This window comes from Arachis hypogaea, chromosome 2 (genome assembly GCF_003086295.3).
Source record: "Arachis hypogaea cultivar Tifrunner chromosome 2, arahy.Tifrunner.gnm2.J5K5, whole genome shotgun sequence".
NCBI classification, from domain to species: Eukaryota; Viridiplantae; Streptophyta; class Magnoliopsida; order Fabales; family Fabaceae; genus Arachis; species Arachis hypogaea.
Genome location: NC_092037.1, coordinates 100,731,387 through 100,752,377, shown reverse-complemented (window position 1 = coordinate 100,752,377; position 20,991 = coordinate 100,731,387). Strand labels below are relative to the sequence as shown.

At 36.1% G+C, this 20,991-nt stretch overlaps 1 protein-coding gene and 2 pseudogenes across 1 annotated transcript; 1 reads left to right on the top strand and 2 right to left on the bottom strand.

Moving 5' to 3' along the window:
- The first annotated feature begins 1,524 nt into the window (after positions 1–1,524).
- On the top strand, positions 1,525–4,604 carry LOC112757548 (nuclear transcription factor Y subunit A-2-like; annotated as a pseudogene).
- A 470-nt stretch (positions 4,605–5,074) lies between these two features.
- On the bottom strand, positions 5,075–9,730 carry LOC112729836 (putative disease resistance RPP13-like protein 1). Its single transcript, XM_025779983.3, has 3 exons — positions 5,793–9,730; positions 5,504–5,593; positions 5,075–5,399 (listed from the first exon to the last, which is right to left on the bottom strand). Coding segments are annotated over exons 1-2 (3,699 nt in total). The 5' UTR covers positions 9,491–9,730; the 3' UTR covers positions 5,075–5,399; positions 5,504–5,592.
- A 7,530-nt stretch (positions 9,731–17,260) lies between these two features.
- On the bottom strand, positions 17,261–20,082 carry LOC112757538 (pentatricopeptide repeat-containing protein At2g02980, chloroplastic-like; annotated as a pseudogene).
- Between the last annotated feature and the right edge of the window lie 909 nt (positions 20,083–20,991).

The window sequence follows — 20,991 nt, the reverse complement described above, 5'->3', positions numbered from 1 at the left end:
TTTTTTTGTTTGTTAATTTGCTGCTATAAAACAGACAAAAGGAAGAGATAAAAATCAAAAATGGAAAGGAATTTCAATTAGTCCACTAATTGCTCTTTAAACATTTGTTATCAAAAAGGTCAAATGAGTTATAAGCTAAGGGTGTAACGCCGTTTGAAAAGTTTTAAAATTAATTTTTTTGAGCTTTTAACTTCTAAAAAGTAGTAGTATTAATGTCTGGTGCAATTTTTAAAACCAAATTGTAACTTTTTAAGAAGTTATTTATGAGCTTATAGAGAAGTTAAAAAAGATGATTTCTCTCATAATACTACTATTTTTTATTACATTTCTATAAAATAAACACTTTAGAGCTAAACACTCAAACACAAAATAACTTATTTATAAACTACTTTTAATATAACCATTTATTGTCTAAACTATTTTTGTCAAAAAGAGCTTAATTAAGCCATTTACCCAATCTGGACCTAAGTGTAACTCAGTAAATTTCCAACGGCCAAAAGTGACATGCAAAGGAAGGCAATTCACTGCTGCTGTTTTTGATAAAAGATATTACATCAAATTTGTTGCCCATTCCCATCTATTCTTAATATATAAAAGTCCACATTACTTTTAAAACATCTTTTTCTTTCTACTAATGCCACGTTAACAACATCGCTTACTTAGCAAAATATAAGAATCAACCACTCAATTTTTTCCAAATCAATTATTATTTCCAAAATATAAGAATCAACCACTCAATTTTTTCCAAATCAATTATTATTTCCAAATCAGTAAAATATATATATATATATATATATATATATATATATATATATACAAAAATTTGTAATCAAATTTGTAACCTAAAACATTGAATTTATATCCATATATTTATTATATCTCACCGTTATAAATAATACAACAAATTTATATTACAAATGTAATAATAATATTATTAATCATAATAAATTTTACGTTACAAATATTCAAATTCCATACTATTTAAACTATTTATATAAGTCTCTTATCACTATTTTTTCAAATAACATCAAATTTAGCACAAAAAAATTATTTTGGAACTACACAACATCTCAAACTTAGTCAATGTAGCATCATTCTTTGGACAATATCACCAAACAAAAGATAATTAGTTTATCAAAGTTAGCGTGGTTCATCTATGGAAAACATTAACACCCACAAATGAAGAAGAGTTTTTTACTTAGAAATGATTGATGGTTTCAGTGACTAAGGGAAGGGGGTTGAATCTTAGCCCATTTTTTCACTTCTGAACCATTGCTGGTCTTTGTAATACTTTCTGGAGATTTTTTTATTTTTGTCTTGTCCTAGCCACGAGACTTTTCTTTTTGTCTCGTCACTTGGCACGATATATTTTTCGATTTTATCTCCTGTGCAGCGGAAACAGAAATGGAGTAAAAGAGAAAAAAAAATTACACTCAAATATATCCTGATTCAGCTGCTAAGTGCAGTGCAGCCTACATTCAGTCTCCATCACAAATATGATGGAATTTCACTATAATCATTCTTGAAACTACCGTTCCTATATGGACATTAATGGCTGCACCAGCGGCGTGCAGTTTGGCGGCGAGCTCCAGTTCCGGGAACAAGGGAGACCAGAGCGTGACAGTGACGGAGCAAAGCAGGAGCAGCTCCACCAGCAGCTCTGACGAGCCTCCTCCCTTCAACCCAACGGCAACACAGCTCTAGTTGGCACCAGCGGCAGCCTCCTTCTACGGCAATGGCAGCAGAGGCGTCAACAGTGGTGACCGTTGCTTCCTCCTCCTCGAGCTCCGGTGAGACTAGACATCGAGCTCACCCCCTCTCTCTCTCCCGCAACGGCAACACTCAACCAGCCGGTGTCATCCCCACTTCATCCTCTCTCTTTTTTTTCTTTTTTCTTTCTTTCTCCTCCTCTGTCTCATTCTCTTCTCTTTTCGTTTCTTTTCCGAGTGTGTGGCGCGAGAGAGAGGGGTTTGTGCGCGTGTGAATAGGGTTAAGAGAAGAGAGAAAAATATCATGGAGTGGGTCCTACCATTCAATTTACTTATTTATTATTTATTGTTATTACGATTTTATTTAGTTATTACAGCAATGAAGGTGCATTTCCTGTTCCTGGTATTCTTGCAAGCTGGAGCTGCTGGACCAAAACAGCCATGCCAAGAACACTTGATGAAGCTTATTGAGACTCCTCTCTATATTAATCACTGTGTTATGCCTCTCTTCAATCTCTTGGATTGTGTCCATGATTGTTGTCTCCCTTGTTTCTCAATTTCTTTCTGCAACAAAGTTTAACCTTCCCACTACTTATAAGTTATCAAATTGTTTCTATTCCATCATAATAACCAAATAATGAAACAATTTTCATTCGAGCTTCCGAATAATGATTACATAGACCAACTTGCTTCTTCCACTAATAAGCAACAACAATTCTTGGATAAAGGACCTACACAACACAATTTACCATCTTTCCAGGTACTTGTTATTTTTTATTTATAATATTATTGTTCTTTACAATCTTTGTATATCAATTTAGTAATTTATATGAATTGTTAACGTTAGTAAGATATAGTTGTGATTAGTAAGTGACGATTTCATATATGCAAGTGCTAGTTATGCTTCATCTTTTTGGCACAAAAAATTTGGGAGATAGATATAACAATCATGCAAGATTGCATTATGATAAATTAAATAAACATGTAAATATGTGTTATACAATTCACTTATTTTGGGGAATTAGTGTAGAGGTGGTTGTCTTCCATTTATTAATCCTTAGGAGGAAGCCATATCAGTAAAAGAGACAGAGAATGAAGAAAAATGTACTTAAATTTTAATTAGGATTTAGGATAATTTAAAATTGGGATTATTGTGCATTATTATGCCACAAGTGATAGATTATAAAGTAGAAACAACTTTTCCTTGTGATTCTAAAGTTATATATACTCAGCAATCAGTGAAATTCTTGACTGAATGAAATTAAATTATCAGATAAACATGTCCTATGATATCTTGTAAATTTTTTTGGCTAACCAATGAAAAACTCTTCTGTAGAAGATTGCAAAATTTTAGGTGAAGAACAGAAGCCTCAAGCAACATTATATTTACAGCCATCAATTGCCTGGGAACCGTTTGGATTCACTCAGCCTATGATACAAAACTACAAAATTCTCAAAAATGAAATGAAATTCATTCTTGGTAACTTAATTATTCATGGATACATAAGTTTCATTTCTTGTTCTTTCCTTTCTAGATATGTGCAGAATATCCTTACATGGATCAATTTTATGGACTCTTCTCAGCTTATGCACCTCAAATTTTGGTTTGTATTCTCAAATCTATATATCTATCTATAAATCATATCAGTGTTCTTGTAATGCATGTCTCTGCATACAAGAATCTAAATTATAGTTATGAATGTGGAAAGTAACAATATTAACACAAAAAATAATAACATTGAAAATGTAAACCAGTAAATGACTGAAACTTTTAGCTTGATATTAAATTATAGTATAAATTACAAGAACCTCTTCTAAAATTAAGTGTGTTATTGCAGTGTGTATGTATGTCTGTACAGATATACGTATCTTCCAGTATTTATCAATGGATCTATGTATTTATGTAACATATTTGAATAAAGCAGGGGGCATATAATGCTGCCACTAAACTTGACATCAGATGATGGACCAACTTACGTGAATGCTAAGCAATACCATAGGCAGTCACGTGCTAAAGCTGTTCTTGCCAATAAACTCATAAAACGTCGCAAGGTTTGTGCATTCATCAAATAAAACAATTCAATTAATAAGCCAATTTAAGCCGAGAATGCAAAACTTTCTGTATTAGAAAAATAGCTGCAGTTACTTAAACTGGATTACTAGAATTTTTAGTATTAGAGTTATGCTATAAAGTGTTTGTGTTGCAGCCATATATGCATGAATCGTGCCATCTCCACGCGATGCGACGGCCAAGAGAATGTGGTGGCAGGTTCTTGAACACAAGAAACTCTGCCACCAACAATGGAAATGGCAAGATTGGAAGTGAAGCAAACAAAAAAGCACTTGGCCAACAACTACATTCTAGTGGTTCTCAGAGTTCTGAAGTCCTACAATCCTCCGCCGGATCCTTGAATTCGTTGAAGGAAACAAATGGAAGCAGTTCAAACATTTCATCAGAGGTGACAAGCATGTACTCATCAAGAGGAGGAATTGATAGATTTGCCATCAATCACATTGGAACTCCTATGCAGTCCCTTGCAGATATGATGGACACTGGACATGGACATGGCATGATCATGCCCCGAAATGGGTTTCGGCTGCGGCCGGAAACTGCTGCAACCTTAATGTTTGATCTGGCAAGGATATTAAGCGAGTTTTGGTGTAGCATTGCACCAAAATCCTCGTATCCTTGTCAGGCCAGATGGAAAATGCTATTTTCCTTTCTGGTGCTTAGGCAACTCATCCTTGGCTCAATTATATTCTCTATCAATCTTAAAAGTATGTTACTTTAAAATTTTGCATATTAACAATTCAGTGTATCTGAATACAATTTGCATCAAGATACAATGAGTTATTAATATATCAAACTTCTAAAGTTACAGATTTTTTGAAGAAGATGGAGTATATGTGTGTGCTTTTTATTATGTCTAGGTTTGGTGTTCTATTTATGAATTTTTGACTTTGTCAAGTAATGTATAATGTCTTCTTTGTTAGAAATAAAAAATAAGATATTTGACTAATGAATATTACAACAATTGGTTTCTTCTCCGTTGCTACTTTAGTTATACTTTCTGCATAATTAAAAAAAACACTTTGAAAGTGAATTACAATACTGCACGGAAATTTCTAATTAATTAATCTTACTATAATAGCATACATATCTTCTGTATAATTAACAGAAACACTAAAAATTGAAATGGATTGAATATTGGCAATAAAAATCTTGTATTTTTACACAAAAAGCTAAGGAAATGTTTTGCTTTTTAATTTTTTTTATACTGATATGTTTATAATAAGTAGTTAATTGTTTATTGTTGTTTAGTTAGAGTGACATCATTTATAATAAGATCACAAAGGCTCAATGGTGCAACACAATTAATCACACTCCTCCAATACATAAACTCCAAGGTAAGTCACCAATATAACAGACATGATACATCTAAAGAAAATTTCAAAAATCCCAAAACGTAAATATATGTCTGCAAAAAGAATGCGCTAACATGAATCTTCCAAAAAGGAGCATCACCATGAGGTTTGTAGAAAGTAGAAACTAAACCAAAAGTCTCAATCTTCAAAAGTGTATGTTCCAAAAGAAAATAAAGAAGCTAAGGACTTAAATTTTCCAATGCAATGGTCACTTTGCTCAATTGTGTCCATGATTATGGGTCTCCCTTGTTGCTCAGTTGCTTTCTGCATGAAAGTTTCAGTCTCACGTGTTACCACCACATATAAGTTATCACATTTTTTGAGTAATCAATGTTATTCAAACATTATAAAGTATATAAAAAACTTACTATTACTGTCTTATTTCTCAGCAATCAGCCCTGTGTATTGCAATGATTGAAATTGTTCATCGAAGTTGTGTTGTTGGGTCGATGGATAATCTGTATGAGAAGGTACAAGTGTTAAGTAAGGAATGGTATAGGACATCTATAAGAATGATAAAAAATGAAGAATAAGAATAATGTAGAGAGAATGAAGAATGAAAAGTCGTGAGTCAGTTTATATGCAGAGTATAAATCATGATGAAAAACATAAATAAGAATAATGTTGTGTGTGTATCTGTTGAAGTTGTTGGATTACCAAATCCAAGTGTCATCAACTTGAATGGCCGGGATGTGGGAGATTTTGGGCCAAAGTTGTGGATCCTTCATCTGACATCGTTTGCCCAGCAAAGGGCTTCCCCAGATGTTGAGTTGTATTAGAGAGGCAGGCAGCTTTTCTCCCACCATATTCTCCAACTTGTCACAATACCAAATACTTAGTTTCTGGAGGGAGGTGAGGTGGGCAAGTCCCTTGCATTCCAACGTCTCCACACTTTCAATGCCTTCCAGTGTGAGAGACTCAAGGGAGGAAGGCAACCAACCTTCCTTTGGGAGGGACTTCACACTGTCGCCGTATTCACCATGAATGGTAAGATGAGTAAGCCCATGAAATTGCGAATTCATGAATGCTGCAGAGCTCACCAGTTTCTCGCTGTAGCTGATTTCAAGAGATCTCAGGCTACAGTGTGGATCTTCATCCCCTGTAGGAGACAAATCAACCTCTGGGCAAGCCAGTATTTCAACATGCTGTAGCTGAGGTGCTGCCATCCATAGCGTTGACACAGATTTCAAACTCTCACAATCGCAGATACGTAAAGAACGGAGACATGGAAGAGAGCGTGAAACCACAATAGACTCCATATTTTCACAGTTCATGATACTAACACGCACGAGATTCGGAAAGGAATTCAACAACGAGAAGGATGTAACTGAATCACAGCTGTTCTCTATTGATAGTTTCTGCAGCGAGTGATGTTGCCCGTCCATTTGGAATTCTAATTCTCTGCAATACCATATTGTCAACTTTTGAAGTGATGGGGGAATAGCACTCACTGGAAACCATATGTGGGTGGAACAGTCTGCAATGTATAAAGATGTCAGGCAAGTCAATTGCATGTGCATTATGGCCTCTACCGCCGACTCCACGTGATGGTTTCCTTCAATTGATAGCTCACGTAGTAAAGGAGGTAGCTCCCCAATTCTCACTTCATTCCCGCCTTCTATACTTAAAGACGTCATTGCAGGAGATCTTGGAACACAACAACTCAGCTGCTTGCAATTCCTAATCTCAAGTGATTGCAAAGATGGTAGATGATTCGGCAAATCTCCTCTCAACATCGGACACTCCCTTATGGTGAGATGCCTAAGTTGAGGAAACCCATTGAACTCCAATGAACGCCACTCCTTCCAGCAACGCATTGAATAAAACGAAAGACTTTCAAGCATTGGGAATGGTGGTGTCCTCAAACAAGATTCACCGTTCTGGTTAAAGTAAAACTCAGCACCCACACTTGCCAGACTTCCAAAATCTGAAATTTGAAGGTGCTTCATAGAGGGGAACTGTCCAAGTGAAGGAAGCATAAAGCAACTGTTGCAACCAGTCAGTGTTATTTTGGTGATGTTGTGGTAGACAGAATGTCCCACCCAGTCTGGAAATCTTGTACCGCTGTAACCCTTGATCTTTAACTCTTTCAAATTAACGTGAGGTCGTAACTTGTCAAGTATATCTCTTTCCATTTCAGAATCAACTTTATTCTCGTCTTTATTCCACGACCAACTTAACATCATAGAATCAATGCCATCCTTATCAAACATTCTTGCCATCGAAGCTTCATTGCTGTTCACCACATTCTCCAACTCGTCAATGGAAATAAATTGGTGTAGATCTACAAGTGCTCCCAATTCTTTAATTTTGTTTTCTTCATGCTTTCCAACAACATAATCACTTAAAAACTGCAAACTTTTTAATTTGCTCATGCCTTTCGGCATCTCACATAACCTAGTCTCTCTAATATCAAGATGGCGCAAATTTACAAGGTCTTTCATGCCAACAGGTAGCAGTTTCAGCTTTCTACAGAAATACAACTTCAAGGTCTGCAAATTGTATAGGTTACCCAATGACTCTGGCAAAGCCACGATGTCCGTCCAAGAGAGATCCAAGTAACGCAGATGAATCAACTCACCTATTGAATCAGGCACTAACTCAAGAGGAAAGCTTTTGAACGACAAAGCTCTCAGGTACTTCAACTGTGACAATATGATACAAGGTGCATTTTCCACGTTAAATGGACTCCACTTGTTCAAATTGATTTCAAGAAATGTCCTTGTATGTTTTTGTCTATCACAAACTCCCAAAAGATTTGACATTGGATAATTGCCTTCGGCGTTATGTGACAAATGACGAGCTTTAATATCAACCTCAACTGCATTCCGAAGCTCTTCAGCTCTGAAATAGAATTCTCCAGCACATGTGATTGCTAAATCATGAACAAGATCATGCATCACAAATTTATTTTCCTCGGTACTATGAGGTTGCAAAAATGATCTCGCAATTAATTCATCAAAATATTCACCACCAACTTCTTCCATGGCCTTTTTTCCTACTGGTTGTAAAAAATTCTCTGCCATCCATAACAGCATCAATTCATCCTTGCTAAATTCATAGTCCTTGGGATACAAGGAACAATAAACAAAGCACTGCTTCAAATATGAAGGAAGAAAATAATAACTTATCCTTAACGCTGGAACAACATTTATTCTGTCATTGGAGAGTTCCCAGATTTCACTTTTCAGTAAATGATTCCAATATCTGATATCAGAATTTCCACGCAATATGCCTCCAAGGGCTTGAGCTGCCAAGGGCAATCCATCACACTTCTTTACGATATCTCTGCCGATTTTTTCCAGGGTTGGATTCTCGACAGAAACATTTGACAGACGTGCATGCTTTGTAAACACCAACCAACAATCTTCATCGGACAATGATCTTAGTTCATGAGGTGAAACAGTCTGCACTAAAGAAGCCACATTTTTGTTTCTAGTAGTTATGAGAATTTTACTTCCCTTAACCCCTTTTTGAAAAGGTTTTAGAAGCTTATCCCAATCACTATAATTTTCATTCCATACGTCGTCCAAGACAATGAAGAACTTTTGCCTCGACAACTTTTCCTTTAAATCAAGCTGAAGTAAATTCAAATCTGTCAAGTTACAAGAACTTGAAGTTATTGCCTCGATTACAGTCTTGGTGACCTTGACAACATCAAACTCTTCTGACACACAAACCCAACCTCGAAAATCAAAATTCTCCTTCACTTTGTCATCGTGGTAAAGCAATTGGGCCAAAGTAGTCTTTCCTATTCCGCCCATGCCCACGATGGGAATCACAGATAAATCACCATCAGCAGCATCATCATCATCCAACAACAGTTTCAGTATGGTCTCCTTGTCTTCTTTCCTGCCACATATCTCCGATGGTTCAACAAGACATGTGGATGGAATTCTCCATGACATGTCCACCTTGGCACTCTCCTTCAGACGAAGATAATTTTTGCGTCTTACAACAGACTCTAGTGTGCCAACTATTTTTTCCATGTCACCAGTATCTTCTATATATGAATCAACAAGGCAAGACCAGGAGGAAGAGTTACCTGGATCCCTTTGAGTGGCAGCAATAGCGGCTTTAGTAGAGAGTTCGTCAAGTAAGTCATCAGCCATAAAGAGAGCATCTTGGAGATCAACAAGCCACTTCTTGACTCTCTTGTCAGTGAACTGCTTCAGCTCAGCATCATCAAGAACTGGTCCAACATCATACAGACAATTTTGCAACCTTCCAAGCAACTCAAGGGAAGAGTAGTTTCCATTGGGGACTGAGTCATCTTCAGGTATTGAAGTAAGGTTGTCCAAAACAGCATCAACAAAGGGAGAGAGGTAAGCTCCACCATAAAGTTTTGCAGCCATGACTATATTGAGTCTCAAGTGCAGCGGATGAGATAACGACAAAGAAAGAAAGAGACAAAGAAAGGTGATGGATGAGGGAAGAAGGGTTTGCAGTTTAGAATGTAGTCTCTGGGTTTTCTCAAACAGAAGCTAAGGGAAGTGTTTGCTTTGTGTGTGGTGAGTGAAATTGACTTTGTCACTTGGTCTTCGTACAAAACCATTTTGGCGGAATAATGCTACTTTTAGGTACACCAATAAGTTGATTTTGAGAATTCTCACCTTTTCATATTTTATTCTCATTTCCCAATTATCATATTTTAGCATATAATTTGTTCCGTTTCCACAAATTTTGTTTATTGATTTATTATAAAGAAAAATAATTTACCAGAAACAATAAATTGTAACAAAAATATCCGTATTCAATTATTCATTTTCTTTTTATTCCATGAATATACATGGAGTTTTTTTTTTTAACCGATGCATCATACATGTTTGAAAATAACAACTTCGTTAATACATGTTTTTGTGCTTTACTACTTAATTACTGATTAGCGCTGCCTTCATATGTCGTCTTCTTCTTTTCTTATTGCTTCTCTTATTTTGAATTTTTGATGGTTTATGGTGGAAACTTTCACTTTTATTGATTCTCAAGGATTTTATTGTTTATTTTATTGTTACTAGTGGACATACTCTGTAGTGCATTAGCAATTAGTAAACTAAAAATTAGGTGTAGTTCCACTTTATCGCTAGTCAATGGTCATCAACAGATGATATAATTATAGTTATTGAAAAGAAATTTTTATAAGGTGGGGACTCTCTCATTGTTTTTTTTTTTTTCCTACAGATTTAGAAGAATATATCAATGATTCGACTGTATTAATATTTATTACAAGGGACAGGACGAAAATGACTTTTAAATATACATGTAAATAGCATTATCATTTTGGCTAAACATATATATTGTACTACTATTAGTTTGTCATGTTTTACAACAACTACATATTTATCTCACTCATTTCTCTTAGCAGCCATAGTTGAATCTCAAGTGAAGCAGATCAGAAGAAAGAAAGAAAGAAAGAAAGGTGATGAATGAAAGGGTTGGCAGTTTGCGAAGTACTCTCGGGGTTTTCTGAGGCATATACTATGGGAAGCGTTTGGTTTGTGTGGTGAGCCAAGGGTTAAGTACCAGTCAAATGACGCAACTAAATTATAGAGTTGAGATATAAATTTATAACCTCCAAATAAATTGAATTCATATTCCTATATTTATTATATCTTACCGTTATAAACAATACAATAAATTTATAACCGCAACAACTAATTTATTAATTTTTATAAACAACTCACTAAAGGTAATAAACATCCATATTACAAATGTCGTAATAATATTATTAATCATGTGGGAGTACGTACTCCTCATCTAGCGCCTGACGCGCTGCTAGGGTTTCACTGCGCCACCTCCATGGTTACACCTTTCTTTGTCTTTTCTTCGTCAAACTCTTTTCCATCTTCTTCTATTTTTTATTTTTTCTTAATTTCTTTTTCACTTAGCTCCCTAATTTTCGTTTTCCCTCCCAATTCATTGCTCTTTTAATTCATTCCATTTTCTAATTCACTCATTCCATATATCTTATGTCTCTTTGGAATTATTGAATACCAATTCTGATTTTCTCTACATCATAAACAACAAATCAGAGACTCAAAACCCTCATATAATTACTATGACGGTGGAGGGTGCCAGCCTTCAAGTAGCACCCAAAGAAATATGAAACTGCTCTCGTGGAATTGTCTGGGTTTGGGGAGACCCCTGACAATCCACAATCTTAAAGGGATTTGCAAATCCTACTCTCTCGAGGTTGGTTTTATCTGTGAAACAAAAAATCAATCTCGACAAGTTGAAGGAAAATTAAGATCTTGTGGTTTCAAGGAATGGTTTATTGTAGATCCGGATGGATTATCAGGGGGTTTGGCAATGGCATAGAGGGATGGTTGCACTGTTCAGCATGGTAGATTTTTTATTGCGGCATCAATTCTGACAGCTGGTTCTAATGATCCCTATGGTGTTCTAGGTGTTTATCTCAGTTCAAATGATCAACATAGAATGGCTCAATTTGCTGAATTAACTTCAGTCACCCAACAGTTCGATGGTAAGATTGTGTTAATGGGGATTTTAATGCCATTTCTAATCAATTGGAGAAAGAAGGTGGGGGTGCTAAATCTCCTTCTTCTATTGAAACCTTTAATAGTTTTATTGATGATAATTCCCTGGTTGATATTGGTATGGTCGGAAGACCATTCACTTGGTCAAATAGACGGAGGGGTGATGAGTTGATACAGGAAAAACTGGACCAATTTCTGGTAGGAGTTGATTGGCAGCAACTCTATCCCAATGCAACGGTTCTTAGACTGTCAGAATCAGGCTCGGATCATGCCCCTCTTATCCTAGACTCTAATCCGAGAACTGAGAGATCTAAACGCCGATTCAAATTCCAAGAAAGATGGTGTTCCAATGATGAAATACGGCAGATTGTTAGAGAGGTTTGGCATGAACAGATTGATGGTTCAGCCATGTATATCCTAGCTCAAAAAATAAAGCGTTGTCGGCATAAGATTGTCAAATGGCAGCAAGAACACAGATCTAATTCAAAGGTGGAGATTAATTTACTACAGTCGGAATTAGAGGAACTTCGTTTAGCAGGAATTCATGGAGGCGATATCATTTCAGAAATAGAGGACAAACTTGAAAAAGCATTGCAAAATGAGGAATCTTATTGGAAAGATAAGTCTAGAGTCAAATGGCTCAAATCTAGTGATCAGAATACAGCTTTCTTCCATCAGAAATTTAGAAATCGAACCCGAAGGAATAGAATTTGGCAACTAACTGGCAATGATGGTGAAATGGCTACTTTAAATGCTGGTATTGCTTATGTGGCTGAATCTTATTTCAAGGACATCTTTTCCTCCACTTGTCATGAGAACCCTGAACCTCTGTTTCCTGATTTTGAACCTAAGGTTACAGCTCACATGAACCGTAGGCTTCAAAGACCAGTGACTATGGAGGAAGTGAAACGCGCAACATTTAGCATTCATCCTCAAAGTGCCCCAGGAGATGATGGTATGACAGCAAAATTTTTTCAAAGCTTCTGGAACATACTTAGTGGTGATGTGTTTCGAGCAGTTAAGAGCTTCTTTTCTGGGGGCAGAATCTTGAAGGGTTTTAACCACACTCAGATCTGTCTTATTCCCAAGATTTCTGATGCTAAAGATATGACTCAGGTAAGACCAATAAGCCTATCTTCAGTCTTTTACAAGATTATCTCCAAAGTATTTGTACATAGGCTTCAGAGTATGATGAATAGACTAATTAGCCATACGCAAAGTGCTTTTATTAAAGGCAGATTAATCTCTGATAATATCCTAATTGCTCACGAGTGTATGCATTACTTGAAGAACAAAAAAAGGGGTCTCGAAAATGAAATGGCGCTAAAATTAGATATGAGTAAGGCATATGATAGGGTGGAATGCACTTTCTTTGGTTTATATTGGAGAAGTTTGGTTTTGACTCTCGATGGATCATGTGGATTTGAGAATTAGTGACAACTGTTTCTTATTCTGTTATTGTGGAAGGACAACCTTATGGTTTCTTCAAACCAAATAGAGGTATTCGACAAGGAGATCATCTATCCCCCTATCTTTTTCTTTTTTGTGCAGAAGGTCTCTCCTTCTTGCTACACAAGGCAGAACAAAACAGACTAATTCAGGGTCTTCAGATACATAGGCGATGTCCCAAGGTCAACCACCTCCTGTTTGCTGATGATTCCATTTTATTTTGTAAGGCTAATCCTGAAGCATGTTCAAATATCCTGCATTTATTGAATTCTTATGAAAGCATCAGTGGCCAGAGGGTAAATCTTAATAAATCTGCTGTATTCTTTAGCCACAACACTCCATCCACTACTCGTACACTACTGGCTAACTCTATGAATATTAATCATATTGGGGCTCAGGATAAATACCTTGGTTTGCCTTCTACAGTCTCTAAATCGAAAAAGGCTTCTTTTAGTATGATCAAAGAAAAGGTTCGGAAAAGAATCCAAGGGTGGAAGCGCAATCTTCTTTCGTCAGGTGGTAGACACGTATTGCTTAAGGCAGTGGGAGAAGCTATTCCTATTTATACATTGTCTTGCTTCAAGTTGCCTGATGGTTTAATTTCGGAAATTCACTCTCTACTTTCTCAGTTTTGGTGGGGACAAAAAGGTTCTGAAAGGAGGATGGCTTGGATTAGCTGGGACATTATGACTCGCTCACGAAAAGAAGGAGGCCTTGGATTTAAAGATCTCAGAATCCAAAATCTGGCGCTTTTAGGCAAACAGTTTTGGCGACTTGTAACACAACCTACTTCCTTATTATCCAAAATCTTAAGAGGTAAATACTTTAACAATGGTAATGCTATAACGGCAGAAATTGGAGTCTTACCTTCTTGGGGATGGAGGAGCATACTGGAAGGCCGAAAGATTGTTGAAAAAGGTCTTAATTGGGCTGTGGGTACTGGTGAGGATATCCGAACTTTTGAGGATCCTTGGCTGCCTCCTCCGTATCCTTTAATGATTTCTGACATGCCAAATAGACAGGCTATTTCTGAGTTATTTCCAAGAGTTAAAGATCTAATTACTGAAGATAGAAATTGGAATCAGAATCTCATTCAAGAACTATTTTCCCAAGACGTTGCAAACAGGATTTTGTCAGTTAAAATTCAGCAGAGTAGAGACAAATTGCAATGGGATTTGAACAAATCCAAGCAATATGATACAGCTTCAGGTTACAGAATTGGCTATTTATTTTACCATCCGCCTTTGGAGCTTTGCCCTAATTATATGCAACAGAAAAAGCCGTGGATTGATCTATGGAAGTTGAACTTGCCTCACAAAATTAAGCTATTTATCTGGAAAGCTCTCCATGGCCGACTTCCGGTGCTTGCTCAGATTCATCACCGCATCCCATCTATATCACCAATATGTCATTGCTGTCATGAAGCAACGGAAACAGTCACTCATTGTTTGATCGATTGCTCTAGAATTAAAGACGTATGGTCTCAGAGTTATCTTCGTGACTGTCTTCCCCCTCAGAGTTCTAACGACTTTTGGACATGGTGGACTGCATCAACAGAGATACTTAACCCGTTGAAGAATGCTGACCGTAATCCTCAATTGCTTGCCATCATTTGCTGGAACTGCTGGAAAGCTCGCAACCAGTTGATTTTTGAAGGTTCTACTTCTATGCCGTCTGCCATTCTAGCAAGCTCTGTCAAGTTGCTCCGTGAAATCCAAAGAACTCCCAGTTTAAGTCGTCATCTCCATGAGACAAGCTCTTAGATGCATTCAATTTGATTTATCATTATTTATTCTTTAAGATTTTTCTTCGTTTTTTGACCACGCACCGTTGGATGAATACCTTCAGTGTAGTGTTTTTGGGAAATCCCCACCTTTTATTATGCTGTCCTGCTTTTGGACATCTTTGTATTTCATTTTTTAATAATTAATGAAATATAACCTATTATCTTTGGAAAAAAAATATTATTAATCATAATAAATTTTACGTTATAAATATTTAAATTACATACCATTTAAACTACATATATAAGTCTCTTATCACTATTCCTTCACATAACATCAAATTTAGCACAAAAAAATTTATTTCCGAACTGCAATGAGAATCCGATGATCAGGTATGACAAAAAAAAATCACAACATGTATTATACATTCATACTTACTCAAATATCATATACCTAATGATAACATAAATTGAATATTGGAATAGGAAAAGATCTTCACAATTTTAGCAACTATAAACGAAATTGATGACAAATTAGGATGGAACTATGTTAAATGTAAAAAATGTTAGAAGAAAGCATATAAAAAAAAAGAAACAACTACATTTATGGCACATGTAATCAAACACCATAATATCAAACAATAAGGTAACTCTATATACTTTTCATAATCTCATCTATCCAATTATTAGTTGCTAGCCCAATACTTATTTTAGGTTCAGAATTCAATTAAAGGTTTTAGATCAAAGTGTTACAACAACTTTTGAACTATTTGATAGCGACCCAAAAAATTTATTGGACACAACTGCTTCAAATCTAATGACATTTCAGAAAAATAATGACATTGAAGCACCAGCCCATCAAGAGATTAAGGAGAAAGAAAATCATACAAATTCAAGACACATCTTCTAAAGAAGAACATACATACAAAGATGGAACCAAATAACACAATAGAAAGTGCATCAAACTCAACAATTCATAAAGAACATGTCTTCGCAAGAACCTACGACAAAAAGAAGAAAGCACAAACTCTAACAACCAACAAAAAAAAGGAGGACGAGCGCCACATAAGATGACTAAGTCCATCAACTAAAACAAATGTAAAAATCAAACTACCAAATAAAAATATCACTTTGTACAACTCCAACATCCAAATCTTTTGTACTACAAATTATTTAAAATAAAACACCTTTTAAATTTAGCTTCAATTTACACGTATTTAATTTATTTCTACAAAACATGACAATTTTTAATATTTATTATATACTACCATTGATTTACCGATCTCATTCTAGTTTTTATAAAATATGATAAGAATTGAATAACTTTTTTAAGAATTATAATTTTTCTCTCTTTTTATAAAAGGAGAACACTTCCCACTAAATATATAGAAAAATACCTCAATTTTTTTTTATATTTTTCACTATGACTTTTCTCTTTTTCGATGTTATTTGTTATCTAATGAGATTATCTATTTATGTTAAAATTCTTCTCACCTTAACCATACAATAACTATAGGTGGATAATGAATATTACTTTGGACAGTTAATGTTTGATAGCTTATAAGTAAGATAATTTTCTTCTTTCATTTTGTTAGATTTTTATTTCTTTTTCATAAAAATTAACTTTACTCTTTTTTTACATGAAGTTGACTTTGATGAACTTTATGATCGTCTTCTGAGGTGATCACTGATCATGCTGAATGCTAGCACACCACCAAAAATAAATAAATAAATAAATAACATTGTTTCCTTTTCAGTGATTTCAGAAGACAATTATTTGAGGTTATTTTATTCTCAATCTTAGACAGAATGGCAGAAAATGCTGGCTATTGCTGCTTTGAAGAAATCTTACAGAATGGCAGAGGAAGAGAAGAATAGAAAGCAATGAAAAATGAATCTGAAGTTTGATTTAGTATTTGGAAAATTATTACAAGCCTCGAGTCTTCTACCTAAATCAGAGGTTATATATATATATATATATATCTTTTGTAAGCATATTACCGGTTCACCAGTATACAAAAAAGGCTATATATATATGATTTACAGCAAATTAACATTAGCTAAATCATAATTTCAGCCATAAACTCGACTTTCAACAACAAATTCAAGATGTACTAATAATTTACAGCAATGAAATTGGAAGAGAAATAATAGGGCCGAAGCTGAAACTCATCTGGGCAGAGAGACGAAGCAACCGTTGATGAAAGACCTGGGCCGAAGCTGAACCCCTAAACCCAGACTCACGGCAGAGGAAGCGTTGATGGCCGAAGCAGGTTCACCAGTTAACCGTCGGTTCGCACACTGGTTTTTCGCCAGGCAATTTTTTATCTTAACTGGACCGGCTACCAATTCCTGGCTAACCCGGTTGAACCAGTCGATCCGGTTCGATTTTCAGAACCATGACTAATTAAAGTTTTGCACAACTAAAGATTAGTCATGTTAGTTTCCACTAATTCAAATTGCTAATTCCACGAAAACTATCATATATCATAAGCTGAAATACAAAAATCATCATTTACATAAACACGAGGGTCAAAATATACTAACAATAAGTTATATTACATTAGAATGAATCTGAGGTTCTAAACTATCCAAAGTATCCTTATTATATTACGTGATTTATAACATCCGTCTGTACAACTCTGTTGATTAATTACCTAAATTTGCCCAAGATGATGATAGTATTCCTATTCCTATTCCTCTCCCAGTGTTAAAGTAACAAATCTTTCTTCTTTTCGGCTGCATAGAGTTGGTATTCCAAGCACAAATAATAGCACTAAATTCTTTGGTCATGAATCAACCTATCATTTCAATATTGCAGAGAATCAATAAAATCCATTACCAGTAATCCCCAGAGGAACATTCCCCATCTTTGAAATGATGAAATCGCTGCACGTCTCTAACTATGATTTGCCTACCAAATATGAATGATATAAATTTAGCAGCATTGTGGCAATCCCCACAGACCCGAAGATTCTTCATGACACGAATAGTAGTTCCAGGAGGCGTATTCAGAAGCCCGTAAGTGATAGCTAGTTTCTCACTGTGATATCTGAGAATAATTTCTTTCTCTCCATCATCCATGTCTGCATGAAAAACTAGAGAGGTGTCAGGTACAGACCCAGCCAGCTTCAATTCCTTTACCAATTCGTCAAGTGTATGGTGCAATGCATTCGAAGTTGAATGAACACCATCCCCAGAGAAGAATTCATGCACAATATTGTTGACTTCTATAGAGCTACAACCAGGAATCTTCACCGCTCCTTTGTCTACCATCTTTTTCCTTAAGAAATTCACATCTTCCCATTTTTCATATCTTGCACACAAGTTTGACAGAACAACGTAGTCCCCACCATGTGAATCATCCAGCTCAAAGATTCTCTCAATTACTTGCTTTCCCATTTCAACATTGCCATGGCTGCTACAAGCAGATAGCAATGTCCTCCAGAGAATCGGTGTGGGCTTGATTGGGAGTTCGTCTATGAATTTATAGGCTTCATCTAGGCGTCCGGCTCGGCCAAGCAAATCTACCATACAACCATAATGCTTGATATGAGGAACAATCCCATACTCATTAGTCATACTATGGAAACACTCGTAGCCTTCCTCTACCAATCCATTGTGACTGCAGGCAGACAATACCGCTACAAAAGTTATCTCATCAGGCTGCACTTTCTCCTTCTTCATTTCTTCCAACATTGATACAGCACGGGAACCATGTCCGTGCGTCGCTTACGCGACAATCATCGCTGACCAAGCCTGCGTGTCCCCCCTGCGCACTTGCCTAAACACCAAAACTGCATCATCCAAGGGCATACATATCAATAAGTGCTGTGTTCACCTTTACATAGCGATTAAAGCCGTGCTTCTTGACATACTCATGTATCCACTTCCCCAAGTCCAATGATCCAACCAAAGTGCAACATGATAGCACGAGAAGCATGGTGACATCATTCGGCTTAAGTCCACTCCCCTGTAGTTCCCTGAAGAGAGCCAACGCCTCATTGGGCCTACTATTCCTAGCATAACTAGTAATGATAGCATTATATGCTACCACACATGGTTCATCAATCTTATCAAATACTCTCCTAGCAGTGTCAACCTCATTACACACAGTGTACATATTTATCAATGTTGGACACACGTAAGTGTTCTCACTTACCCCAATCTTCATAGCAAGGCAATGCAATTGCTTACCTTCCTGCAAAGCCTTAACCTTTGCACAAGCCTTGAAGAGCGAGGAAAATGTGTAACCATCAGGAAGGATTCCGGAGCGAAACACTTGGGAAAACATCAGAATTGCTCTAAACGGGTCATCAGAGTGCACGAACCCACGTGCAATTGTGTTGAAAAGGAGAATATCTGGTAGGGGAATTTGGTCGAACAGGTGGTGTGCATGGTCCAATGAAGCTGGTGTAGGTCTGACGGTGCATGAATTGATGATTTTGGTGATGACAGTGAGGTCATTTTGGAGATTGGTCTTGATGGTGTAGCCTTGTATCTGCTTCAGTTCTCTGAGAGAGGAGCATTTGGGTATGAGCGAAAGGAGGTATCGTAATGGCAGAAGTGCAGTTGTTGTTGATGTGTCTGTGTACGAGGGAAATTGTGGTGGGAGTCCAAGAACGGATAATGAAGATGGCATTTCTGTTATTGTGAATCTTCCAATTTTGCTGCTGCTTTTGCATTGAAGTGTTTCAGTGTTTGCGAGTGAATCAAGGACAATCTCAATTGCAAGGATCATAACAACAATTTAACAAATTAACAAGAACAATACCCGAATAAAAATCCATCAACTCAATAAAAAAAAAGGGGGACAATCTCAATCTCAAGGATCGCAACAACAACAATAATTTAGCAAATTAATAATCTGAGAAGAACACAGCAACCCAATAATCTCAAGGACAATAATAGGTACATAACAACAATTTGTCAAATAGACAAGAACAAGACCTGAATTAATCAAATCGCAGTAACCTAACAATTTAACAAAGTTTCAACTTAACACGTTCACTAACAGAAAATCACAAGGGATGGAACAGCAAGAACTGGAACAGCAACTTACTAATTAAAACAACAACCAACTAAAACAGTAACTGAACAATTAATACAAGAAAGAAGAAGGAAAAGAAATCACCTTAGTTTTCACATGTTCTGAAAATCAACAGAGGAGAGGGAGCTGGAGCTTTAAAACTCGACGGAGATGGCTGAAAGGAGCGCTGCACAGCGGCGGATGAGAGGCTGAACAGCCGCAGAACAGCGGCTGAATGATGGCTCGAACACGCGACGGAACAGAGGCTGAACAAAGACTGGAAGACAAGGGCCGCGGAACGGCGGCTGAACGGAGGCTTGAACACACGACGGAACCGAGGCAAACAGAGGGGAAGCACGCGGAAGGATAAAGTATTCTTCCACAATTCAAAAATACCTAATCAAACACCTATGTAACTTATTGGTTATGATGATGGGGATGATGACTATAAAGTGATTCAATGTGTATATTATATTTATAATAATTTTTTTTAGAAGAGCATGTTTTAATAATTTGATAAATTTATTGTCTAACAAATAATTATTGAAAGAAATTTGATCTTGAAATGACTAAAAAAGAAAATATAGATAAAATTTTTATAGCGTACTTAGATGGAGTATGTTACTGGTGGGGTAACGAATTTGTCACTAATGAATTCAAAAAATAAATACTTATGTCATTTAACCTCAACAATAAGACGTTTTGAACCACATCGATTGTTTGACCGCAAATAGATTATGCTAGCTTTATTAGAGTTTTGGTAGTGCTCAACGAATCTGTTACTCTTATTTCCTCTTTTAACGAGAATAGTCGCATGAAATATTTTTTTTAGGCGAAGTTGGTGTAGAAGAATCTTAGGTGAAGCTTTTCACAGTTGGACTTAGACCCGTTAAAGATCTTTGTTATCCAACTAGAATGAGACCCGCGCAATGCGCGAAAGGTAAATTAATGATAGTATATAATAAATATTAAAAATTGCTATATTTTGTAGAATTAAATTAAATATGTGTAAACTAAAGTTAAATTTGAAAGGTGTTTTGTTTAAAATAATTTGTAATACAAAAGATTTGAATGTTAGAGTTGTAGAAAATGACATTTTTATTTAGTAATTTGATTTTCGCATTTGTTTTAGTTGATGGATTTAGTCTTCTTATGTGGTGC

Bases quoted from the DNA above. Each gene is read 5' to 3' on its own strand.
- LOC112729836 (XM_025779983.3), bottom strand. From the start codon at position 9,490: ATGGCTGCAAAACTTTATGGTGGAGCTTACCTCTCTCCCTTTGTTGAT.